The following is a 24,398-nucleotide window of genomic DNA, read 5'->3' as shown; positions in this document are numbered from 1 at the left end:
AAACATGGCTTCAGCCCTGGCCCTCCCCTCCATCCTGGCTGTGTTTCCACCCAAAGAGAACCATTGATTCCAGCCCATCGAAGTCTCTCAGTCCAGACCTTCCCATTGCAAGGTTTTCTTACTCAGGTGTCTGTTGCAGATCGTTCTCCTGATATTGACAATTACTCTGAGGAAGAGGAAGAGAGTTTCTCATCAGAACAGGAAGGCAGCGATGATCCATTGCATGGGCAGGTAACTTTCTGTGGTCCCTCACATGGAGCATCCAAGGAGCTCCTCGGGTTTCCCACGCTCATTCTGTCCCCATATCCACTTAGGACCTGTTCTACGAAGACGAAGATCTCCGGAAAGTAAAGAAGACCCGGAGGAAACTAACCTCAACTTCTGCCATCACAAGGGTGAGTGTCAAAGGTCTGGGGAGCGGTTGGCTAAGATTTTCAGTCTGGGTGGGGGAAGGTTGGCAGCAGCATATTCAAGCCTAGTGGAGGCTTTGTAAAATCTATCAACACAGGGTCATCCCTTCACGATTCTGATGCATGCTCTATATCTTCACCACCACCCAATTAGACTCACTGTTGCTGGGAACCATTATTACTGATAAGATTATTATATCCTTCAGGTTATCATCAGATAGAAAAAAGGAGAACCCTTCTTTTAGAATTCAGAACAGATAGTGGTCCTTCAGGGGACAGACCCCCTCCCACCCACTCCAGTGGCTGCTTCATGTCACATGCTATCTGCTGCAGAGAGAAGGCCAGCTCCCTCTAGGAGTAGCACTAGTTTTGATCATGTGCTGAACTTATGCAGCGATGATAGGCTGGTCGTGAAGTACTCCTATAAGGCTTGCTAAGCTTTAATTACATCAGATATCATTCCTGCCTTAACGGATCCATGACCTTGGAGACCAGGTGCCTTTTGATGCTTTTCCTGCATAAAAGTTCCTCAAGAGTCACTGTTTTGATGACATTTGAATCCTGGACTGAGAAGCTAAAAACTCAATTCCGAGGTGGTCTTTGACAGATTCTGGAGTTCTTGCATTGAAGTATGGGAGGGCCAGAAGTGCTGGGAGCTTTTCTGAAGGGGAATACACAGCTCCATTTTCCCAGAGGCATCCTGATTCTCCCCAGTGCAGAGCTAGCCTAGCGTCCAACCCTCTGAGAGCCCAGATGCCCTCCCCTTCAGGGATGAAATGAAGGCCAGATGCTGTCACCTCTCCCATCACACTGAGGTGTCACTCGGCTTCAGGTAAATCTATAAGACTGACCTGGATTTCCCATCCAGTCAGTGACTAGGGAGTGGGAGGACTGTTTCCTTGTCCTCAGGTGGCCAGCTCTTGATTGGTGCTCCACATGGTCCCCATAAGGTGTGCCACCAAGGCTCCCAATGCTTGACCTCCATTGCACTCTGGAAATAGGGAGTGGCTGCAGGAGCTCTCTCTAGTCAGCCCCTACTGCTGAGGCTTTCATTTTCCTGCTCTGTAACCAGAAAGCGGCCCTATTTTCTTCCCGAAAGGTTCCCCTAGAGCTTCGTAAGTCACCTCTTCCTATGTGGGGGCTCCTCCTTGGCATGACACTAGCATACAAACAGAGTTCAGTGCTCCTGCTAATGTTCACTCCCCAAGAGATTTTTTTTAAGCTGCAGGCACTTTCCAGTTCTATCCCAGAGACTTAGTGACCTCCCTTAGTGCCTGTCTCCTCTGTGCACACCCATTCTTCTTTCCCACCAAGAACACAGATGTACTTGACCTTCTGTGAACATGTCTCATGCTGCTCTGTTACTGTGAGCTCAACTTTTTTTCTCTGCTGTGAATGCCCTTTCTGCCCTTTCTTTGAAGACCTATCAGCCTTGCAAGTTCATTCTTTCCATCCCCAGATGGCGAGTCTGTCATTCAGGCAGGAAGTACATATGACCACAAGCTAAGCATCATGCCCAGTGACAGAGAGATAAGGCCCAGTCCATGCCATCAAGGAGCACACAACGTCTAGTAACTCCACACATCTCAATAAGTAATTACAGCCCAGTAGGACAGATGCCATAAGACAGAGCTTTGCAATGACACCAGAGGACTGTGGCCACCTGTTCCAGGAGTGCCAGGACAGCTTCTCAGATGAGATGCTGAGAGATGGGTTTTTTTAAATAAAATTTCACCAAGTGGATTTGGAGAAAGTTTGTATTCAAGGCAGAAGATACCCTATATAAAGGCCCAGCACAACAGCATGCAGTTTTTCCCAGGAACTCAAAGCAGTGAGTTTCCACTTGACTATGGGGTGTGAAAGGGCAAATAGAGAGATAAGGCTAGAAACACGCAGACCCAGGCTTCAGACACTTACAGGCCTGACCGTTGAGCTCTGTTCAAGTAGTGGCAGCCAATGAAGACTTCTAACAGGACGGTAGCATGAGCAGGTTGCACTCAGAAGGACCACTGTGGGCTGTGGTGGGAACAAGGCCAGAAATAGGCAGGCAGGGCATGAGGTGCCAGCTGAAGGCCGTTGCCGTGATCCCAGAGAGGCAAGGAGAAAGGCCTAGATGGAAACAGTTGTGTCACAGATGGAAAAGGAAGGGTCTGAGGTAGAGAATGGGCCTGCAGGGAGAACCGGAGGAGAGACTCCAGGTGTAGATGTGGGTTCAGGTGCGTTGGCGACATCAGTAAGAGGATGGGAATGCAGGAAGAAGATGCTGCGTTCTGCCAAGGAGCTGGTGAGGCTGGCTGCCCGCACTGTGCACGCACAAGTGGGAATCAGCAGTTGGCACTGTGGATCCAAAGGGCAAGAGAAAGAGATGAGCTGGAGATGCACATTTGGGAGGTGTTGGGGCAGAGCAGGACGGAGGACCTGGGGATAGACATTACCCCTCCCCGCAGCTGTACCCAGGGCCCAGGAGCCATACTGGAATTCGGGCCTATCTTCCTAACAGGCTTCAAGTGCCAAGGGCAGAGACAAAGTCCTCCAGTCTTCATGTCCTCCCACAGCTCATAACGAAAGTGGGCTGTAGTAGGCGTTTGTTGACTTAAATTGACCCCAAGTGGACACTGTCTGAGAACTATCATACAATATGTCCCTACAGCAACCTAACATCAAACAGAAGTTTGTGGCCCTCCTGAAGCGGTTTAAAGTTTCAGATGAGGTACGGCCCCTTACTCCCAAGGTTAATGGTGAGTAGAATTCCCCGGGTTTCACCCGGCATCCGTGGGGTGCACTCTGTATTGGCACTGGGAGTCAGGATTCCGGGATTAATATTCATGTTCCCCATGGCATGCCTGGTAGAGCCCTAAGGGAGAGGGTGGCTAAGAAGGACTGAAGCGAGTGAAGGAGAGAGAAGGGCTGTGCACACAGCGGGGGGCAGCGCAGCTACGCCCAAGTCTCTGGTGTGGGATACAGGGACAGACCCAGTGGATGCCGCTGCAGTTGTCACTTAATTTCCCCTCTTACTCCATGGGAACATCAGTGAGCAGCAGCTTGGGAGGTGGAAATGTCCTTGGTCGTCAGCCCTGGAATAACCAGGAATGGCCACTGAGAGAGAATCAGTCTTTTCCCTGAGCTCCGGAAAGGACCCGTTTCCACAGGCTTCTCAGTGGGCTAACAGGGATAAAGATGAAAATTGCTGAGAGCAATTGCTTCACCTTCCTGTGGGCTGTAAGCAGGGTAGGATGAGGCCACATAGGCGATGGTCCTCGGGATTCCTCAGCTGTCCCTCCTGGCATAGCTTTCCAGTGTGGAGCGGTGGCAGGAACCGGCTGGGGCGGGGGTTGGGGGTGGCCTCACCATGTCCTTGCTCTCAGGCTGGATCACAGAAATGACATGAAGGTTACTCCAGCCAGTTTGAAGCTCTGACGTGTCCCTTAAGTGGGACTATAAGGGTGGCCCAAGAGAAAGGAGCTGCTCGTCAACCAAAATTGTTGATAGGGATGACTCTAAATTCAGAGACTCTTTTCCTGTTGCAGGTGGGCTTTGGGCTGGAGCACGTGTCCCGGGAACAGATCCGGGAGGTCGAAGAGGACTTGGATGAATTGTATGACAGTCTGGAGATGTACAACCCCAGCGACAGTGGACCTGAGATGGAGGAGACAGAAAGCATCCTCAGCACTCCGAAGCCCAAGCTCAAGTGAGGCCCCCTCCTCCGTAGCTGGCCTCCCAACTCCTCTCCTTCCTGGCCACAGCAGTCTCCTGACCCCTCCCTCGCTGCCCCCTCCATTACCAGGGAATCTTGGTCTTTCATCCTTTCTGAACCTCTGGCTCTCTGGGACAAGGTCACTGTTTTGCCTTTCACTTACAGAAGTCCTATAGGACTCTCGGAAGCCCCCCTTTTTCCCACCTGTCCCACCTCTCCTCCCTGCACTTCCCTGCTCACCCACCCTGAATACCAGCTCCACTCAGCTCTCCCAGCTTGCTGTTCTGAGCCCCGGAGGCACTGACCTTGGCTGTGCTCTTCACTGCAGGCCTTTCTTTGAGGGAATGTCGCAGTCCAGCTCCCAGACGGAGATTGGCAGCCTCAACAGCAAGGGCAGCCTTGGAAAAGACACCACCAGCCCTGTGAGCGCAACCGTGGCTGTGGGACGGGGCGGGACTGTGGCTTGTCGGGGCTCAGTGCTCCGTCCCTCTGTATCTCTGATCAGGGCTCATGTTGTGACCTTAGAAAAGTGGCCTCATCTTGTTTTAGCCTCAGTTTTTCTCCTCAGTCCACGCTGGGAGCTTAGCTCTTCAGGGTCATTGCTGTGTCAGACCGGGTGTTCCTTTTGGTCTGTTCCTGCTGTGGCCCAAAGCCTTCCCTCTCAGAACACACCTCCCCCTCTGCTGGGCACGGTGGTCCACATCTGCGATCCTAGCACTTTGGGAGGCCAAGGCGGTTGGATCACTTGAGCCCAGGAGTTCGAGACCACCCTGAGCAACATGGTAAAAGCCCATCTACGAAAAATGCAGAAGTTATCCAGAAATGGTGGTGCATGTCTGTAGATAAAGCTACTCGGGAGGCTGAGGTAGGAGGATCCCTTGAGCCCAGGAGGCAGAGGCTGCAGTGAGCTGTGATCACACTACTGCTCTGCAGCCTGGGTGACAGAACAAGACCTCGTCTCAAAAAACAAACAAAAACAAACCTGTCCCTTTGTGTCCATTCTGTGGTAGCTGAGAATGTGGCGTGGAGTGGCATTTGGCCCATGGTGAGTGGCCCTGCACCAGGTTGGGGAAGGAGCAGGTATAGAGAGGAGGGGAGCCCCTGAGATGTGCTCAGGAGGCCCTAGTAGGCTTTATTTGGGCCAAGAATCCATAGAGGGGAGCAGTGCCCCGAGAAAATTTATAATTTAGTAAGAGGTTTCCATTTTTCCTGGTGAGCAAGCGGAAAAGGAGGCATACTGTAGCAGCTGGAGCCCTGTCCGGTGCCATGCTCCACCCCTCCTTGGAAAGGCCCTGACCCTTCAGCAGATCACAGGCAGGGGTGTGGGTGAGCCTGATGCAACCTCAGGCCTTGGGAAGCTGCTCTTCCTTTGTTTACAATGGAAGACAAGTGGGCATTGTCGAGATGTGAGTGCCCAGCTTAGGGTTTCCCCTCCAAAGCCCAGTGTTTTTTCTGTAGATCAAAGAAATAAATCCTTTGAGTCCTCCTGTTTGCCTGCTTTACTGGCAGATGAAGCCTAGTCTTTGTTCACCAGGGGGAATACCAGACTCACCCTGCAGATAGGTAGTAATTGTGCAGAAATGTCAGGAAGCAGGCAAAGCCTCCACTGCTGGGGTCTGAAAGGCCAGGTGCCAGTCCTGGAAATCAGTCTCTTGGAGCATCTCCTGGCTGCCCTTTTGCCTGCTGCCACCAGGTGGGGCTCTCTCCCAACTCTTTTGGTTAGGACAGTGCTCCATGCAGCGTTAGTCAGGAAATGGTGGGAAACTGCAGCCTAAACAGACTCCTCTCTGTGAGAAACCCAGCCCTGCCCTTGCAGACCCTGCACCCTAGACGCCATTCCAGGCCAGGTTCATGGGGATCCAAGAACTGAAGAGACCTTGCTTTTTTTTTTTTAACCCGCTTTCTATACTTATTTATTTTTTTTATTTTTTTGTGTCGGAGTTTTGCTCTTGTAGCCCAGGCAGGAGTGCAATGGAGAGCTCTTGGCCCACTGCAACCTCTGCCTCCCGAATTCCAGCAATTCTCCTGCCTCAACTCCCACGTAGCTGGGACTACAGGTGTGTGCCATCCATGCCCCGCTAATTTTTGTATTTTTAGTAGAGACAGGTTTTACCATGTTGGCCAGGCTGGTCTTGAACTCCTGACCTCAGGTGATCCCCTGCCTCGGCCTTCCAAAGTGCTGGGATTACAGGCGTGAGCCATTGTGCCTGACCTAAAATTTTTTTTTTTTTTTTTTAGTTAAGGTCCGGCTCTGTTGCCCAGGCTGGAGTGCAGTGTCTGCCCAGCCACCTCACTTTCTTTAGTATTAGCATTTAGGATGTGACTTGGAGATGCTTTTCCTCACATGGAACTGCTGAATGGCCCTGCTGAATTGACGCCATCCACATGGGCAGACCCCTGGCCATGAGACCCAAATTCGCTCTTAACTATCTGAGCTGACTCTAGAAAGAAATCTGGGAGCCAGTTGAGGGAGGACTGTTTCTCAGTGTTGTGGGAATGTAGAGTAGGTGCTCCATTGTAACAAAATGTAACTATAACTGTGACACTGCCCCAAAAGCAGTAAGCAGAACACCTGACACTGTGAGTATTAATAAATGTGAGTTACCTGATTTACAAAACTTACAGAAAAAAATCACCTAGGCACTCTGAGCCTCGGTGCCTCATCTATAGGGTACTGGTGTCAGTGTAGGAGCCCATTTGGCTCAAAAGCCAACTGAGTGTTGAGTGTTGGTCTTTATAATATGATGGCCTGAGGCCCCCTGTCTAGGCAAAAAACACATTTGGGACAGGGTAGAGCTTCTGTGTTTAAGTCTTGACTCCACCACTCCACTGACTGTGTGATCTTGGGCATGTTACCACACCTTTGCTTCCTCATCTACATGTTAAAGCTTGTGCCTCCCAAGTTAGTGAGGAGATGGCATGGGATCATGCACATCAGACTCCACGTGGCATGTGCCTGACTGACTGACTGCTTACGGAGCACTGCTCATTGAATACTGTTGCTTTTGTTATAATTCCTTAGTGCCATTTCAGTTTTGGACTCCTAAAACTGATAGAATCTAGATGTCTTTTTAGTGAGTCCTTCAAATTCTGGTTCCCTTGGCCAGGTTTCAGACTCACTTTGCTGGTTCTGTGCTGATATTTCTATTTTGAAGAGTCCCATATGTCTGGATGTGGGTGTGGAACTTTGGAATCCTTTGGTAGGAAAGGTGCTTTGGGAACAGCAGGACAAAGCTGTGCTCTTAAACGGAGAACTTCGGAATGGATTAGGAAAAGACACAGATCGTGCACATGTAGGCAGGCATATACACACCACCTCAGCTTGTGTCCTCTCTTCCCTGGTTTCCTAGCGCTGTTATTTATTTTTCTTAATCTTGCTTTTTGTTCCCCACATTTTAGAGGATTTAGTTTATCACTAGAACCAGAAAGAATTTCTGCTGATAAAAATTATTTCAGTTGTTGAATTTTCCCAAGACTTGAGCACACAATGGCAACATAATTTGGTTCTCCAAGCTGATAACAATGAGCTCTGACTGCTTCAGCTAGGGCAGCCACAGATGCAGACTTCTAGCCACGACAGCCTGCTGCTAAGTCGCTATTTCCACAGCACTATAAATAATGGTGTTAGGGCCTAGTCCATGAAACAATAGCCTACATATTACTCACTCTTGCCGCTTTCTCTCTGACACGTGCCTACACTCTTAGCCTTCAACAGCTGACACTGTCCATGGGCAGTGGTGCAGGCTGCTGGGACCTCTAGTGATGCCTCATCCACATCTCATGACACTTGGTCAGACACAGCTGGAGCCCTGCTGGTGTTCCAGCATCCTTGCGGGGGGAAAAAGCCCATTAGCGCTTATAGAAGCAGGAACAGAAAGAGAGAAATTGGGAATTTGTCCCTAGGAGGATTGTCTGGGACATCTGGAAGAACCAGTAAATATCAGGTGTCCTCTAAGCCCAATCCAAGTTAAAGATATTATCAGGAGATGGATATATGCTAATTACCTTGATTTAATCATTTCGCAGTGTATCCATACATCAGAACAGGTTGTATACCATAAATATATACAATTTTTATTTGTCAATTATACCTTAATAAAGCTGAGGGGAATAAAGATCTTACTAAATTTTGAAACTTTGCCATGGAAGCAGTGCTGTAGCTGTCATAGGGCTTAATAACAAGCTATGCTACTTTAAAACCTCCCGGTGGGCCTCTGTCATCACCTAGTTCATTCTCTTTAAAACATGTTTAATCATTTGTCATATTGAGATCCAAAATGGAGTGAAATTCTCTTTAGTCTCAGGCCTGACCAGAGCATTTCCATGATTCTAGATTCTATTAACATTGGCTGAGGCCAGGGGCAGCGGCTCATGCCTGTAATCCCAGCACTTTGGGAGGCCGAGGTAGGTGATCACTTGAGGTCAGGAGTTCAAGACCAGTATGGTCAATCAACATGGTGAAAGCCTGTCTCTACTAAAAATATAAAAATTAGCCGGGCACGGTGGCTCAAGCCTGTGTAATCCCAGCACTTTGGGAGGCCAAGGCGGGTGGATCACGAGGTCAAGAGATCGAGACCATCCTGGTCAACATGGTGAAACCCCGTCTCTACTAAAAATACAAAACATTAGCTGGGCATGGTGGCGTGTACCTGTAATCCCAGCTACTCAGGAGGTTGAGGCAGGAGAATGGCCTGAACCCAGGAGGCGGAGGTTGCGGTGAGCCAAGATCGCGCCATTGCACTCCAGCCTGGGTAACAAGAGCGAAACTCCTTCTAAAAAAAAAAATTAGCCAGGGTTGGCGGCGGACGCTTGTAATCCAGCTAATTTGGAGGCTGAGGCAGGAGAATCACTAGAACCTGGGAGGTGGAAGTTGCAGTGAGCCAAGATTGCACCACTATACACCAGCCTGGGCAATAGAGTGAGACTCTGTCTGAAAAAAAAAAAAAAAAAAACATTGGCTGATTATATAGACGAGGTTTAAATGAGCTAGTTCTGCAGTCTAGAGGCAACCTATTCGGTGGCTGTGAGCCATTACATAAGCCAAAGCGTCTGAAGATCTGGGGTCCCAGGGTCTGGCTCAGGCATGCTGAGTTAGTCCTGCAGATGCCCTGAAGCAGAGGTTCTCAGCTGGGATGATTTTGCTTCCCAGACATTTAGCAATGATTGGAGACATTTTTGTTTGTCACAAATTAGAGGGTGGGGACTTTCCACTACCAGCACATAGTGAGTAGAGGCCAGGGATGCTGCCAGACATCCCACAGTACACAGGACAGGCCCCCACAACAAAGAATGACCCAGCCCCAAATGTCAGTCATGTCAGGGTGGAGGAACCCTGGTTTAGTGTGACACAGGGAGCCTGCTGTGGTGATCCTTGTTCCATAGTTTGCCAAGTGACCCTGAATTTATTAGCCTGATGCTTCTCAGTATTATATGAATGACTCAGAGAAAGGACTTTGAGTAATTGGGAGGAAGTGGAATATCATTTATATTTTCTGCCTCCTGTGGTTCCCTACAAGAAACAAAAACATTCATTCAGGCCAGATCTTCCCTGCATCTAAGGCCTACAACCCACAAGTCACTGTTGGTGACTTTTAGTTGCTGCCTGCCCAGTGAGAAGCAATATTAACAAGTATGAAAACCTGGTTACGCATCTGTATTTGCAAAGGAATTTTTTTTTTTTTTTTTTTGAGATGGAATCTTGCTCTGTTGCCAGGCTGGTAAGATCAAGGCTCACTGCAACCTCTGCCTCCTGGGTTCAAGCAATTCTCCTTCATCAGCCCCCTGAGTAGCTGGGACTACAGGTGCACGCCACCACACCCAGCTAATTTTTGTATTTTTAGTAGAGATGGGGTTTCACCATGTTGGCTTGGATGGTCTCAATCTCTTGACCTCGTGTTCCGCCCACCTCAGCCTCCAGAAGTGCTGGGATTATAGGCATGAGCCACTGTTCCTGGCCAAAAATTTTTAATATTTATGAGAAATGCTAATAAGAGTTAGCAGAATTAGGAGAATTAATTTATGCCTAAATGGTTTAAAATTGGGTGTCTTTCTGCTTAGTATATCCCGTAGGAGGGTTTTCTGGATATTCCCACCAGGCAAAAAGCATTTGGCTACTATGGATGTCTTTAGTCTCAAAATCAAAGACCTGAACCTAGCATACTCCTTCCACTACCAAGACCTCCCTTCTATGTCCTTCCTGGGCAGGGGTATTCACTGGATCCAGGGTCAAAGATTTCATGGATGCAATAGCAAAGCCATCGAAATTTTGAGCTTCTCTTCCCTAGTGACATCTCATGGGAGTCAGAATTTCTGGGTTGCGAATCTCCCTGTGTTATTGACTTAGTGATGATAAAGATAACTGATCTTTCCAAAACTTAGTTTTCACAAAAAATGTACCTCCCATGGCATAAGATAAAAGCCCTAAAGATTTTATGAGGTTGGATACTACATGAAAGTATTTTAAGCTTCATAGGGACCTAGTAAAACAAATTAGAGTGGTAGTTATTTGGATCAGTGATAACTAATTCTTATAATTTTTGCAGATGGAATTGGCTGCTCTAGAAAAAGTCAAATCTACTTGGATTAAAAACCAAGATGACAGCTTGACTGAAACAGACACTCTGGTATGTATGGGTCAGTTTCCTGTTTCAGCTGTTTCAAATAGTGTTTGTCCCTTTAGAAACAAAGACAGAAGGACCCTCAGGATCACCCTAGAAATTTCACCTAAATCTACAGGCTTATGAATGTCCTGTACTCTCTTTCTCCTGAAATCTTTACCTGTGGAATGTAACCTGCCCTAGACACCAGTTTGCTCCCAAAATTAGTATAGCAGAAATGTCCTCATTCTGCCCTTTAATAAGAGCTGACCAAATGCTAGTTGAGGAAACTTCTCACCATCCGTCACCAACATCTTCCCTGGAAAATTGTCCCTTCATCCTTTGATGTTGCTTTTTCAGCAGCCAGGCGACCCACAGCATTCAGTCTCTGAGGGGCACTGGTCCGTGTTCCTAGAGGTGCTGGAGCTGCCCAGGACCACAGGCCTAAGCCCCAGTGAAGTGAAATAGAGTTGGTTAGGATGCCCAGGTTTTTTACAGGTTGAATTGCACCCACTTTTACTGTGTACCTGCTTGTGCTGGGCACTGAAGATGCAAAGATGAGTGTGCCACAGTTTACATCCCCTGTACCTCCTTGGGACTCTGGGGAGGCCCAGGGAGGTACAGGGGACACAGACTGGGGAAGCGATGTCTGAGCTGGGCTTTGCAGGTTACACCAAAGTTCATCCCATGCCCAGAGGCAGGACCCTTGAGGGGAGGGAGCAGAGAACTTTACAGAATCCCATCTAAGGATGAGCCTAACGGTGAGACCTTCGGGGGCATTGAATAGAATCTGTGAAAGAATTATTTTAGGCTTGTGTTTTCTATAGTAATTAAGATTACATTAAAGATCTCATATATTTAGGCTTGATTCAAGATTAATTTGAAACTCACTACCCTAACTTACAGTTTCCAGTTCACCAGTAATCTGAATAATCCAGCTTCCACTGTGGCCCCACTGGTGGTCCGTACTGCATGTGGCAAATACACTGTGGCCTTTTCCTTTTTTAGAGACAGGGTTTCACCATGTTGGCCAGGAAGGTTTTGATCTCTTGACCTTGTGATCCGCCCGCCTCGGCCTCCCAAAGTGCTGGGATTACAGGCATAAGCCACTGCTCCCGGCCCCACTGTGGCCTTTTCAAAATGAAATTTCAATTGTGTCACTTCCCGATTAAAACTCTTCAGTGACTGGCCAAATCTCAGCAATTTAGTGTTGAGTAAAAGAAGCTGAATGCCAAAAAATGCATGCCGTAGGATTCCAGTTCTGTGAAACTCACAGGCAAAACTAATCCATGAGGTAGATGTCAGCATACCTGTTACCCAGGGACAGGGAGGGGCATAGGGAGCCCTCAGGAGTCCTGGAATGTTCTGTCTTGATCTGGTTAATGGTCACCTGGGGGCATATTTGCATAAAAATTCAAGTTGACTATTTTAGATTTATACTCCTTGTAGAAGTTATGCCCTGGCTGGGCACGGTGGCTCAAGCCTGTAATCCTAGCACTTTGGGAGGCCAAGTCGGGCGGATCACAAGGTCAAGAGATCGAGACCATCCTGGCCAATATGGTGAAACCCCGTCTCTACTAAAAATACAAAAATTAGCTGGGTGTGATGGCGTGCACCTGTAGTCCCAGCTACTCGGGAGGCTGAAGCAGGAGAATTGCTTGAACCCGGGAGGCGGAGGTTGCAGTGAGCCAAGATTGTGCCACTGCATTCCAGCCTGGTGCCTGGCGACAGAGTGAGACTCTGTCTCAAAAAAAAAAAAAAAAAAAAAAAAGAAGTTATGCTCTTAGTAAGCATTTTGAAAACATAAAGACCATTCAGAGGCAGAGAAGTAGGCAGGTGTGCTGCCTGCATAGAGACCAGAATCCTTCCTGAGGGCTGGAGCGTTAGGGAGATAGTGGGCCCCAGGGGAGGATGCTTGGGAGATTTACTTAGAAAGGTGGCCCAGGCTGGGTTATGGCAGGCCTCAGAGGCCCCACTAAAGAGTCAGAATTGGCCAGGCATGGTGGCTTATCATCCCTGTAATCCCAGTACTTTGGGAGGCTGAGGCAGGCAGATTGTTTGAGCCTGGGGATTCAAGACCGGCTTAGGTAACATGGAAAAACTCCCATCTCTACCAAAAAAAAAAATAATAATAATTATAAAAAATTAGCCAGGCATGGTGGCATGCACCTGTACTTGGAAGGATGAAGTAAGATAATTGCTTGAGGCTGATCATGGTGGCTCACACTTATAATTCCAGCACTTTGGGAGGCCAAGGCAGGCAGATCATGAGGTCAGGAGTTCGAGACAAGCCTGGCCAGCATGGTGAAACCCCATCTCTACTAAAAATACAAAAATTAGCCAGGCATGGTGGCGCACACCTGTAGTCCCAGCTACTCAGGAGGCTGAGGCGGGAGAATCACTTGAGACTACAGTGAGTCAAGATCATGCCACTGCCCTCCAGCCTGGGCAACAGAGCGAGACTCCGTCTCAAAAAAAAAAAAAAAAGATAATCTCTTGAGCCCACAAGTTCAAGGTTGCAGTGAGCTGAGACCGTGCCACCGCACTCCAGCCTGGGCAAGAAAGCAAGACCCTGTCTAAAAAAAAGTAAAAAGAAAAGGAAAAAAAAGGAATCAGACTTCATTCTAAGCATTACAAAGCTACTCACACTGTTTAGACAGTGTTGTGATACGATTCTTGTTGTGCTTTAGAAAGACAGCCTTGACATGAGCAGGCAGGATGATTTGAAGAAGGGGAGCTGAGGCTAGTGAAGATTGTTGGAAAGTGATCTGAGGAAAGGCAAAGGCCTGGGCTCAGAAGATGGGATAGAGAGGGTGGATGTGAGAGTGAGGCCAGAGCAGGGACAGACAGCAGTGGCGTAGGGATGAGGAAGGAAGGGAGAATCTCAAGGGAGATTCTGGAGGCTTTGGCCAAGGTGAGAAATGGGGCTATGGCCCTCTCTGGTCTTGTAGACCAGGTGAGGTCTGGTCAGGGCACCAGGGAGATGCATTTAGGGGTCCCCTCTTCTCTCCTGAAGACGGCAGGTCATCAGTCCACTCTTCGTGTGCCAGCAGGTCGTTGGTAACTGGATATTTACTGGATTGGAACCTAAGGTGCCCATGCAGGGTATATTCAGTCACAGGTGAACAGTAGCAATTTTCCATCAGCTGAGGCAGGAGCTTTAGGGCCACGAGCTTTCAGAAGAAGAGAATGAATCTCCTCAGGATGGTGATGGGCCCTGGTCAGTCCAAGGAGGCTCCTGGGTGGTCACTGAGTGGGAGGTGATCTTCACTGCTTCTTCTCCATGGTAGGAAATCACTGACCAGGACATGTTTGGAGATGTGAGCACGAGTCTGGTTGTGCCAGAGAAAGTCAAAACTCCCATGAAGTCGAGCAAAACAGATCTCCAGGGCTCTGCCTCCCCCAGGTACTCCAGATGGGAAAAAGCAGAGGGTACACCTGCAGCTATGCTTAGCATGGGCTTTGGGGCCAAGGGAAAGTGGGGCTGGCAGCTTTGGGGTTGGAGGGGCTATATCACCACCCTCTTTCCACCTCCCTGGCAGCAAAGTGGAGGGGGTACACACACCCCGGCAGAAGAGGAGCACACCCCTGAAGGAGCGGCAGCTCTCCAAGCCCCTGAGCGAGAGGACCAACAGTTCCGACAGTGAGCGCTCCCCAGATCTGGGTCACAGCACACAGGTACTTCCAGGTCCCCCAAAAACACCAGGAGCCTCTGAGATTTCCTGAACTTCAGGCTGTGTTTTGTCAGCTTCCTTGGACAGTTAGTTGGAGGGAAGAGGAATACTTGGAAATGCTCTGAACAAAAACTCTTGAAGAAAGACTAAATTAGAGAGGTTTCCTCTATTTCTTACTTAGTGCCATTGTGGAATTGGCTTCCATGCTGACCTCTAGGGAGCAGGCATGGGAGCCAAAAACACTGTGTGGTCCTGGCCTGCCATGGCCTGGAGTGGGTGATTCCACACCTCTGGTGTCTCTGCCTCCATCAGATGTCAGTCTGGAGGTTATTCAGTGAATCCATTGTTCCAGAGGACAGCAGCCTCTGGATCTCATGGGACACCCTGACCCAAGCTCCCAACCTGAGTACTGCTATGATCAGTCATCATGCTTTCAAGCCTGGAAGCCAACAATATTAAACTATTCCAGCAGAAGGACCTGAGAGTGGGCTGGAAAAGAAGTCCGAAGCAGCTGGGTCTCGGGAATTGTGTTCTCGTTTTGAAGGCCTGTCTTGTCAGAGGTCTGGGGCAGGGATTTTCCCAGCACACCTCACACAGTTCCAGTTCTGCTAGGGTTAAACAGCCAGCCTGTTCATTCCTCTGATAACTTATCAAGTGCATTGTCAGTGTGCCCTCCTGAGCTCCTTGCTATTACATAGCTGAAAATGAACTTGAGACTAGAATAGCCCAGTGCCTGGGGTGAGGTATTGTCCTTCTTGTTAATCACTGTTCCTGAAATACCTTTTGTTCCCTCAGACAGCAGGTCCCCACATAGCACTCGATGCCACTCTCATTATTTCTCTCCCCACTGCCCTCGTTTCCATTTCTCTGAGCATCTGCTGGCCACCCTCTGCCCCTCCTCTCCTGGTTCTTACACTGCTGCCCCTCCTGCCATCCACACCATTTCCCATCCGTGAAGCTTGCAGCACCTCCATCCTCTCCACCTACCCTGACAGGACAACCACTGTTGCTTTGTTCCTGATCTCCATGTGTCCTCTGAGGACTCGCTTTGCTGCTTCTTTCTCCTCTTCTCCATTGTGTCTGGCCAGCAGGAGACTGAGTCTCCCTCCCAAAGTCCTGGTATCTGTTCTCTCTGAACAACCCTGCTCCAGGGACTCCCCTCAAACCAGTCCAGCAGCCCTGTCCTCAGGCTCCCTGGGGACTTCCTAACAAGAGACACTTTCTTTTGTTCCTGCAGATTCCAAGAAAGGTGGTGTATGACCAACTGAATCAAATCCTGGTGTCAGACGCAGCCCTCCCCGAAAATGTCATCCTGGTGAACACCACTGACTGGCAGGGCCAGGTAAGTGCTGAGACTTCGAGGCCATGTGGGGTCCTGGAGGGCAAGCAGTGCATGGGGAAGTGGGAATCTCACCCCTCCGTCAGCCCCCGCCTTCTCTGAACTGAGCCAAGAACTCTGAGTTCTAGTCCCACTTCTGTCATTGTCCAACTTGCAGGATCTTAAGTCACTAACTTTGCTATACCTCGGCTTCCTCATACTGTTTAAAAAAAAAAAAAAGCAACAGTAACTCCTCCAGGGTGCCACGTGCATCAGGCAGCATAGCGGAATGGAGACCCCTTGAGAGGCACCTGTGCTGTGACCTCCAGGGCTGCCCCCATGAAGGCAGGTCAGCAGGGCAGAGCATCCCTGCTTGCTCCCTCAGCACTGTCCACCTGGGTTAGACATTGGTGCCAGGGACACCTGGAGTAACCTAGCATGTGAAACCCCCTAAGCCTTCCCATCTCTCACACTCTGCATGTCTCATGGGTCTGGCCCCACCCTCTCCTTACTGGTAGTCTGGAGACCTGACTGCCTTTGCCTAGCTTTGATCTGAACTTCAGAGGACAGGGGCCCTACAGCTTGGTCTGGGCCTCGCTTGCCTCTTGTCCCTTGTGAAGGAGTAACATGTTCTCACCTGTGTCCCTGCTGTCCTCCCTCCCTGTCCCAGTATGTGGCTGAGCTGCTCCAGGACCAGCGGAAGCCTGTAGTTTGCACCTGCTCCATCGTGGAGGTCCAGGCCGTGCTGTCCGCCCTGCTGACTCGGATCCAGCGCTAGTAAGGGCTCTGGCCTCCCCTCTCCTGCCCTTAGGAATTCCCTCTGACTTCATCTTCCTGTGCTGACTTCTAAGCAATGGTAGAACCTCCTAGACTCATTAGACCAAGAATCTGCAGAGGGGCACATGTTTTGAGGGGTAGTGGCAGCAGGCTGTGGAGCTCAAGGCCCCTGCAGACCCCAGAGGATTGGGAGTATAAATACCAACTCCTGTGCTCCCTGCCTCCCTGCCTGGACTCCCGCCAGGCCTTGACTTGCTTTATCCTCTTAAACCCATGATGAAGGAGAGGACACGCGGGTTTTAAAAAGACCTTTTACTCCTTCCAACTGCAACAAGCTGTTAGACAGTCGAGAGTCAGTGCTTCCCCCACCCCCAGGCCTTCTTAAAGGGCCCGAGGCTCTTGCCCTTGACCTTGCCCTTATGAAAGAGAACCACAGATTTCAGGCCTTGGGGGCACGCACCGTGCAGGCATCCCAGGCACACTACTGAGTCAGCTATTCCGTCTGCTTCATGGGCAATGCCCTCTGACCCTGGATTTTTCTCTTGGTTGTGAAAGCACTGTGGCTTATTCCCTGTATGATCCTCTCTGTATTATTTTGTGGATTGGTTTGCTTTTTCCCTGTGGGTTGTCTAGATCACAGAAAGTTAGCTCAGGGCCTTCCACTGGGCAGGATCCTGACATGCCCTGAGCATGGCTGTGACACTTCCCTTCCTCCCCAGCTGCAACTGCAACTCTTCCATGCCAAGGCCAGTGAAGGTGGCCGCTGTGGGAGGCCAGAGCTACCTGAGCTCCATCCTCAGATTCTTTGTCAAGTCCCTGGCCAACAAGACCTCTGACTGGCTTGGCTACATGCGTTTCCTCATCATCCCACTCGGTAAAGATGGGTGGCACCAGGAGGGTGTCGGGCATGTGGGTTCCCTAGACAGATGCCTTGTCTAGAGCAGGACGGTGGGGTTGGGGCCTAGGAAGGGACAGTCAGGGAGACCAAGGCCATGGCTAAGGACAGCTGTTCCCACACCATCTCATCTCCTGACGAATCCAACATGTCTGGTTTTCCATCTACCAGGTTCTCACCCTGTGGCCAAATACTTGGGATCAGTTGACAGTAAATACAGTAGTTCCTTCCTGGATTCTGGCTGGAGAGATCTGTTCAGTCGCTCAGAGCCTCCAGTGTCAGGTAACGACCCCATGTAAAGAGCTTCTTCCCACCCCTGGGGTCCACAGGTGCCAGCCCTGGCTACAGGAGGAGGCTGGGCTCATGCTGCTTTTCTCCCTGCAGCTCTCACCTTCCAGATCCTTCTGCCTGTTCATTTTTCTGTAAGTGTTTATTAAGCAGAGGCTCACTGTGCATAGCCCTTCCATCTGCCTGTTTTCAGCCTCTGCTGTTTGCTCTGCTCCTGTTCCTCTGGAAGGAACCAGTGCCATGCTGGCATGGTGGACAGGGCATCTCTCGTAGAGATGAAATACAAGGAGCAGAGAATAGCTACTAAGCACTAACTGGATAAATGAATAACACCACACCAACCAGGTGCTTTCTTGAATATCAAATAAATGTGGCAGGGGTCAAGGGTGCAGTGGCTCATGCCTGTAATCCCAGCACTTTGGGAGGCCAAGGCGGGTGTTTCACTTGAGCCCAGGAGTTCGAGACCAGCCTGGACAGCATAGCAAGACCCCGTTTCTACAAAAATACAAAAATTAGCTGAGCATGGTGGTATGCGCCCTCCCGAGTAGTCCCAGCTACTCGGGAGGCTGAGGTGGGAGAACTGCTTAAGACCGGAAGGTTGAGGCTGTAGTGTGATCATGCCACTGCACTCCAGCCTGGGTGGCAGAGTGAAACTCTGTCTCAAAAATAAAATTAAAAAATAAAGGCAGGAGGGATCAGAAGGAGGTTGAGGTTTTCTAGGCTAGGAAGTAGTGAGGACCTGGCACAGCTGAGAAGGAGGTAATGGCAAAGGTCCGTGGGGCAAGGCTTCTGCCACCAGATGAGTATGTGCAAGGACAGGTAGGAGCAAGTGGACATGAGAAGAAGGGTGTGAGTGGCCCAAGAAAGAGCAGGGCTTTGAGGAACTTCAAAGATTGGAAGGGATTATGGTTAAGACCATCCTTGGGCTTATGAATCCTTCAAAACAGAAGGACCATAGAGCCCCATCCCTTACTCAACTCCTAGAGTCTGACAGGTCTCAGGAAGGAAACCCTCTCTGAGAAGGTCTGCAGGTTTGCCGGCTGAAGTCAGTGGGCAGTTAGTGATCTCTTGGCTTTTCTGCAGAGCAACTGGACGTGGTAGGGCGGGTGATGCAGTATGTCAACGGGGCAGCCACGACTCACCAGCTTCCTGTGGCCGAAGCCATGCTGACCTGCCGGCATAAGTTGTAAGTTTGACTTTGAGAGGTTTCTTAAAAATAAGTGGGGTTGGTTAGAATAATCTTGGGCCTTCCTTGCTTTTTCACATTTTCCTCTTCCACATGCTACGTTCCTTCATAGGAACCCGAAAGGTTGTGAGTGGCTTTACCGCCACCTCCCCAGCATTCCTTCCTTGCCCTGGGCCTCCCACCCATAGGAGCCTGAGTTATTCAGTTTCCTTTCCTGCCCGTCAGTATGAAGCAGCCCATCCTCGTAGCTGGAACTCAACATGGGAAGCAGGGAGCGTAGTTTGCATAATCAGGTCATTTGCCCCCATTTTGTGAGCTCCACATGCACAGCAAGTCCCAGACCCTCCCGGTGCTGCCCGGGATGTGATGGGCGCAGGTAGCGCAGCGTCCTGGACTGTGCTGCAGCCACAGTGAGATAGGAAAGGCCCATTCGCAGCACTCCTCCCCGTCTCTCCTGCTAACTGTGAAGCTCTCCTGTGTCTCCCAACAGCCCCGATGAAGACTCCTATCAGAAGTTTATTCCCTTCATTGGCGTGAGTACTAACTCCCTCTGCTCGGCACCCCACCCGTTCTCCTGGTCTTCCTGGTCCCCTTACACAGGAAAACAAAAGATTCATCTAGAACAGTGTTCTTCAGACACTGGAGATTTTGCCCCCAGGGGCTACCTGGCAGTGTCTAGAGATGTGTTTGGTTGTCATACTGGGGGCACCCGGTGGGTAGATGCCAGGGATGCCGCCTATTATCCTCCAGTGCACAGGTGGTCCTGCAGCAGAGAATGGCTCAGCCCCAAGTGTCAGTAGTGTGGAGGTGGAGAAACCCTGGGCCAGGATGTGGATTGGACTGCCCCTTTTAGTGTCTGCCTTTTCCAAATCACTGTCCCTGGGTCCATCACGCATGTCTCCTTTTTATTACACCAGTCCCTGACCTTGGTCCCTTTGCCTGGGGAGTGATGTCCAGAGCGTGGCTCATGGGTAAGAAGCTGCCTCGGCAGCAGTGGAGGGAGGTATTCTGCAGCAAAGTCTGAAAACAGATACTCTGTCTTCATGGTTAGATAGACCACTGAGAGGAAGGCTTTCTTATTTCCTTTTCTATTTAGTTGAGGAGAAATCTCTATACTAGTAAACTTTGAAAGTCAAGGAAGAACCCTGTGGATGTCTCTGATGGCAGGTGCGCTGCTGGCCATCTGTTCATTCAGCAGCAGTTGGGCCACAGGCGCTGCCTGACCTAGGAAGGGGCCCAGAGGGAGCTGTGCAGCCCTGCCAGGGGCTGGAGCACGTCACTGAAACAGGACTGAAAACTTCGATTTCTACTTACAAGAACTTCGCATTTCCCTTCCAAACCAGCTTGTATCATTTGGTTGGTTAGTTGGTTGGTTGGTTGGTTAGTTTTGAGATGGAATCTTGCTCTGTAGCCCAGGCTGGAGTGCAGTGGTGCAATCTCGGCTCACTGCAATCTCCACTTCCCGGGTTCAAGCAATTCTCCTGCCTCAGCCTCCCGAGTAGCTGGGATTACAGGCACACACCACCATGCCTGGTTAATTTTTGTATTTTTAGTAGAGATGGGGTTTCACCATGTTGGTCAGACTGGTCTCGAACTCCTGACCTCAGGCAATCTGCCCGCCTTAGCCTCTCGAAGTGCTGGGATTACAGGCATGAGCCACCTTTTCTGGTCCTGTTTTTATTTTTATTTTATTTTTTTTTTTTTTTGAGATGGAGTCTCACTCTTGTCACCCATGCTGGAGTGCAGTGGCATGATCTCAGGTTACTGCAACCTCTACCTCCCAGGTTCAGGTAATCATCCTGCGTCAGCCTCCTGAATAGCTGGGACCACAGGTACACACCACCACACCTGGCTAATTTTTGTATTTTTTTGCTGAGATGACGTTTTGCCGTGGTGCCCAGGCTGGTCTCAAACTCTTGGACTCAAGAGATCTGCTTGCCTCAGCCTACCAAAGTGCTGGGATTACAGGTGTGAGCCAATGTGCCCGGCCAGTTTGTATCTTCTGTAATTTCCTTGAGGCTTCCTGGTAGCTTCTAGAGGGGGAGGGGCTCATGCAGATGAGGAGACCTAGCTGCCCCTTCTCCCTGCTCTCCACATCACATCCAAGATGTGAATGTCTTACGTGATCTCGAGATACCTGAGCTGGGAAAATCCAGCAGCCCCTTCTCGTGCCGTGCAGAGCCTCCTGTCCTGCAATCCAGTCAGACCCTGGTTAGCCCCTGGGCTGCTCCCATAGCCACATTATAGGCCCCAGGACCATGACCAGTAGTCATGGCTGGCTGTTGGACACATCTTTGTAGAGCTGTGAGTTACTTCTCACTCAGGCCTTGCAACCAAGAGAGAGAGAGAGAACAATTTTTTTAAAAATTAAAAACCAAAAGAGCTAGTAACCTCACCAAATGCCAGGGAAACAAGGAGAGAAGGGGACTGTGTCCAGGAAACCTGAGGGTGGCAATTTGTTCCTCCTTGGGAATCAAAATAAGGGCCCATAGAGAATCGGGACAGACCTCAGCGAACACAGCCTTGCTGTCCTGTGTGGTAGGACTCAAGGCAACCAGCTGCAGGCCTGTGTGGTAGACTTCACTCCTCCAGACTCTAGCCCTCTGGACTCTAGCCCAGATGCTCCTTTGCCTGGGACTGGGCCCAGGAGATAGGGCCTGGTACTTCACCTGTCACTTCTGACCCCAGCCTGGATGCTCACCTAATCCATGGCTGTGTTCTTTTCTAGCCACTGGAGGGCCCAGGCTGTCCTTTCTAGAATTCTCTATGGAGAATTGAAAATTCTTAAGGAATCCCCCCACCCCTGTTCAGTACTCCTCCAGACTCCAGGAAGACCAGAGAGGAGAGGGCTGGTCTCCACACCTTAGCGCGTCCACTTGGCCTTGCAGGCACTCCCACCTGGCAAAGATGGAGCCATCTTCCTAGGCCCTCTGCCCATGGGAGCTTAGACAAATGTGATCAGGACACTGCAGTGGTTCCTGCCTTCAGCCCTTTATCCCCAGAGAAGACTGCGAAGTCTCACATACCCCACCTCATTGTTGCAACTGTGTTTTGTTTTGTTTTGTTTTCCTCCCACAGCTGGGCCACTCCAAATTTTATTTACTTATTTATTTATTTAAAGATGGATTGTCGCTCTGTCACCTGGGTTGGAGTGCAGTGGTGCGATCTCAGCTCACTGCAACCTTCACCTCCCGGGTTCAAGTAATTCTCCTGCTTCAGCCTCCCAAGTAGCTGGGATTACAGGCACGTGCCACCATGCCCAGCTGATGAGACAGGGTCTCATCATGTTGCCCAGGCTGGTCTTGAACTCCTGACCTCAGGTGATCCACCTGCCTCAGCCTCCCGAAGTGCTGGGATTACAGGCGTGAGCCACCGTGCCTGGCCCAGATTTGCAAAGATATTAAAAGTTGACAATAAAATAATGTGTAGTGATGGCTTTTGTGCCAACCATCTGTTTCTGATTGGATCGGAACATGCCTGCTTTCACAGGAGGATCAAATGAGTGTCTCTTCTCTCCTTGCAGGTGGTGAAGGTGGGTCTGGTTGAAGACTCTCCCTCCACAGCAGGTGAGCCTGGGGCTCCCTTACTCTGTGGAGTGAGGGTGGTGACCTCCCTGTCTTCTTTCTAGTCCAGCAGGCCTGATGTTAAGGCTCTGGATGTCCTGAGGGAAGTCAGAGCTTGTGCAGGAAGCCTGTGGGCACCCACACTCCCCCACTGCAGTGGTGGTTGGAGGAGATGGGGAGGATCCTGGGGCCGAAGGAGGAAAGCAGGCCGCCGTGTTGAGGGAGGAACCCTGGCTCCTTGCCACCACCAAGTCAGGGATAGCTTCCTTTGGCCGACTGTGTTTGTCGTTTTTCCCCTGACAGGTGATGTGGACGACTCTCCTGTGGTCAGCCTTACTGTGCCCTCCACATCACCACCCTCCAGCTCAGGCCTGAGCCGAGATGCCACCGCCACCCCACCCTCCTCCCCGTCCATGAGCAGCGCCCTGGCCATTGTGGGGTAAGGCTTCTGCCCGTACCTGCCTATCCTGCCATGCCCTCCATCAGGCCCACCCGGCTGATTCCATTGAGGCACACGGGCTTAGAAGGCAGCCACAGGAAGCTTGGCATGGCGGTACACACCTGTGGTCTCAGCTGCTCGAGGCTGAAGCGAGAGGATCGCTTGAGCCCAGGAGTTTGAGGCTGCAGTGAGCCATAATCGCACCACTGTATTGTAGCCTGTCTGACAGTAAGACCCTGTCTCTCCAGAAAAACCCCAAAACACTAAAGTTAGAATTCAGAGACGTCACCATCTGGCCTGGGTACAGGAGGACACTTTCTGGCCTATTTCACAGTATTGGGTTGAATGAGACCATGTTAGCAGAGAGGCCTGTAGACTGTAAAGTGCTGTGCAGGTGTCTTTTTATGGGACCTCCCTGGTGGTAGAGAGAGCATGGCACTTGGGAAATAAAACACATGAGGGCTTGAATGGCTCTGCCTTCTATCCACTGGGTTAATAATAAAACACTTGAGGGCTTGAATGGCTCTGTCTTCTGTCCACTGGCTTAGCTTGGACAAGTTATTGAACTTCAGTTTCATCTAATGAGGAGAGGTGAAGTGGCCACCTTGCAGAGCTGTGAAGCAGGTTACATAAGAGCATGAAAACTGGGTGTGCTGGCTCAGCCTATAGTCCCGGTCACTCCAGAGGCCAAGGCAGGAGGATCACTTGAGCCCAGGAGTTCAAAGCTAGGCCTGGGCCACACAGTGACGTGGATTGGGCTGTCCCTTTTAGTGTCCTCCTTTTTTCTTTTTTAGAGATGTGGATTGTCTTCATTGGTGACAGTCAGAGGGCCTCTCTAAAGGAAGCAATCCATGTCTCTGAAAAAGAAGAAAAAAGGAACATGCGTGTCAGCACCTGGCACAGTGAGGCGGCCCTGCTGATGTGCTGGTGTGGGAGCGGGAGCAGGTGCCGGAGCCTGGGTTCAGGCTGAATCTCAGACCGCTGGAAGTGATACAGGAGGTGGCCATGTCTTTAGGATCTCATGTATCTAAAGTTTAGATCAAAGGTCCAGGAGCAGGGGCAGAGGGAGGCTGGAGGGTGGGCTTCTGACAAGAAGAGGCTGAGGTGAGAGGAGAGCAGGCATGGTCAGCTCTGGGAGGGAGCAGCCTTCCTTCCCTTCTCCCATGTCGTGGCCTTCCACCTTCACGCCTTCCCTTTCCTTGTAGCAATAGCGAGGGTGGCATTGGCCAGTGGCTTCCCCCAAAGTGCCAGTGATGTGTTGTGTGGCACGAGGCCTGCCTCAGAGCTAGAATCCCAGTCCCTGGTATCATTCATCCTCTGCTTCTCAGGGTGCCTCCCCTCTTCTGGAGGGGACCGTGGACGAAAGGAGGTCAAGTTCTGACCTGGGGACCTCAGCTTCCTGGAGGCATTTTCTCTCATCTCACCCCACAGCAGAAGGGTTTTTGTCCAGCATGGATTTAGGGAGCCTTGGTACCAACCCTTCCCTCCACCTTCTTTCCCTTCCAAGTTAATCTTGTGTTTTTTTTTTTTTTTTTTTTTTTTTTTTTTTTTTTTTTTT

The 24,398-nt window shown here is 50.3% G+C and overlaps 1 protein-coding gene across 2 annotated transcripts in view; it reads left to right on the top strand.

Annotated features, from left to right (window-relative positions):
* Positions 1-24,398, top strand: part of PACS1 (phosphofurin acidic cluster sorting protein 1) — a 188,870-nt gene that overhangs the window by 156,621 nt on the left and 7,851 nt on the right. For both annotated transcript variants that reach the window (XM_032282763.1, XM_032282764.1), the window contains exons 6-21: positions 140-231; positions 315-395; positions 3,061-3,120; positions 3,938-4,098; positions 4,433-4,526; positions 10,647-10,727; positions 13,991-14,106; positions 14,243-14,378; positions 15,612-15,716; positions 16,363-16,469; positions 17,189-17,343; positions 17,536-17,646; positions 18,736-18,838; positions 19,329-19,371; positions 22,362-22,404; positions 22,705-22,840. In XM_032282763.1, the coding sequence (XP_032138654.1) occupies positions 140-231; positions 315-395; positions 3,061-3,120; positions 3,938-4,098; positions 4,433-4,526; positions 10,647-10,727; positions 13,991-14,106; positions 14,243-14,378; positions 15,612-15,716; positions 16,363-16,469; positions 17,189-17,343; positions 17,536-17,646; positions 18,736-18,838; positions 19,329-19,371; positions 22,362-22,404; positions 22,705-22,840 (1,624 nt within the window). The remainder of the gene's footprint in view (positions 1-139; positions 232-314; positions 396-3,060; positions 3,121-3,937; positions 4,099-4,432; positions 4,527-10,646; positions 10,728-13,990; positions 14,107-14,242; positions 14,379-15,611; positions 15,717-16,362; positions 16,470-17,188; positions 17,344-17,535; positions 17,647-18,735; positions 18,839-19,328; positions 19,372-22,361; positions 22,405-22,704; positions 22,841-24,398) is intronic.

Source organism: Sapajus apella, unplaced genomic scaffold, assembly GCF_009761245.1.
Source record: "Sapajus apella isolate SASKATOON/1434 unplaced genomic scaffold, GSC_monkey_1.0 scaffold14, whole genome shotgun sequence".
In the NCBI taxonomy this organism is placed as follows: domain Eukaryota; kingdom Metazoa; phylum Chordata; class Mammalia; order Primates; family Cebidae; genus Sapajus; species Sapajus apella.
Note: the sequence above shows the minus strand (reverse complement) of the source record. Positions and strands in the feature narration are given on the sequence as shown.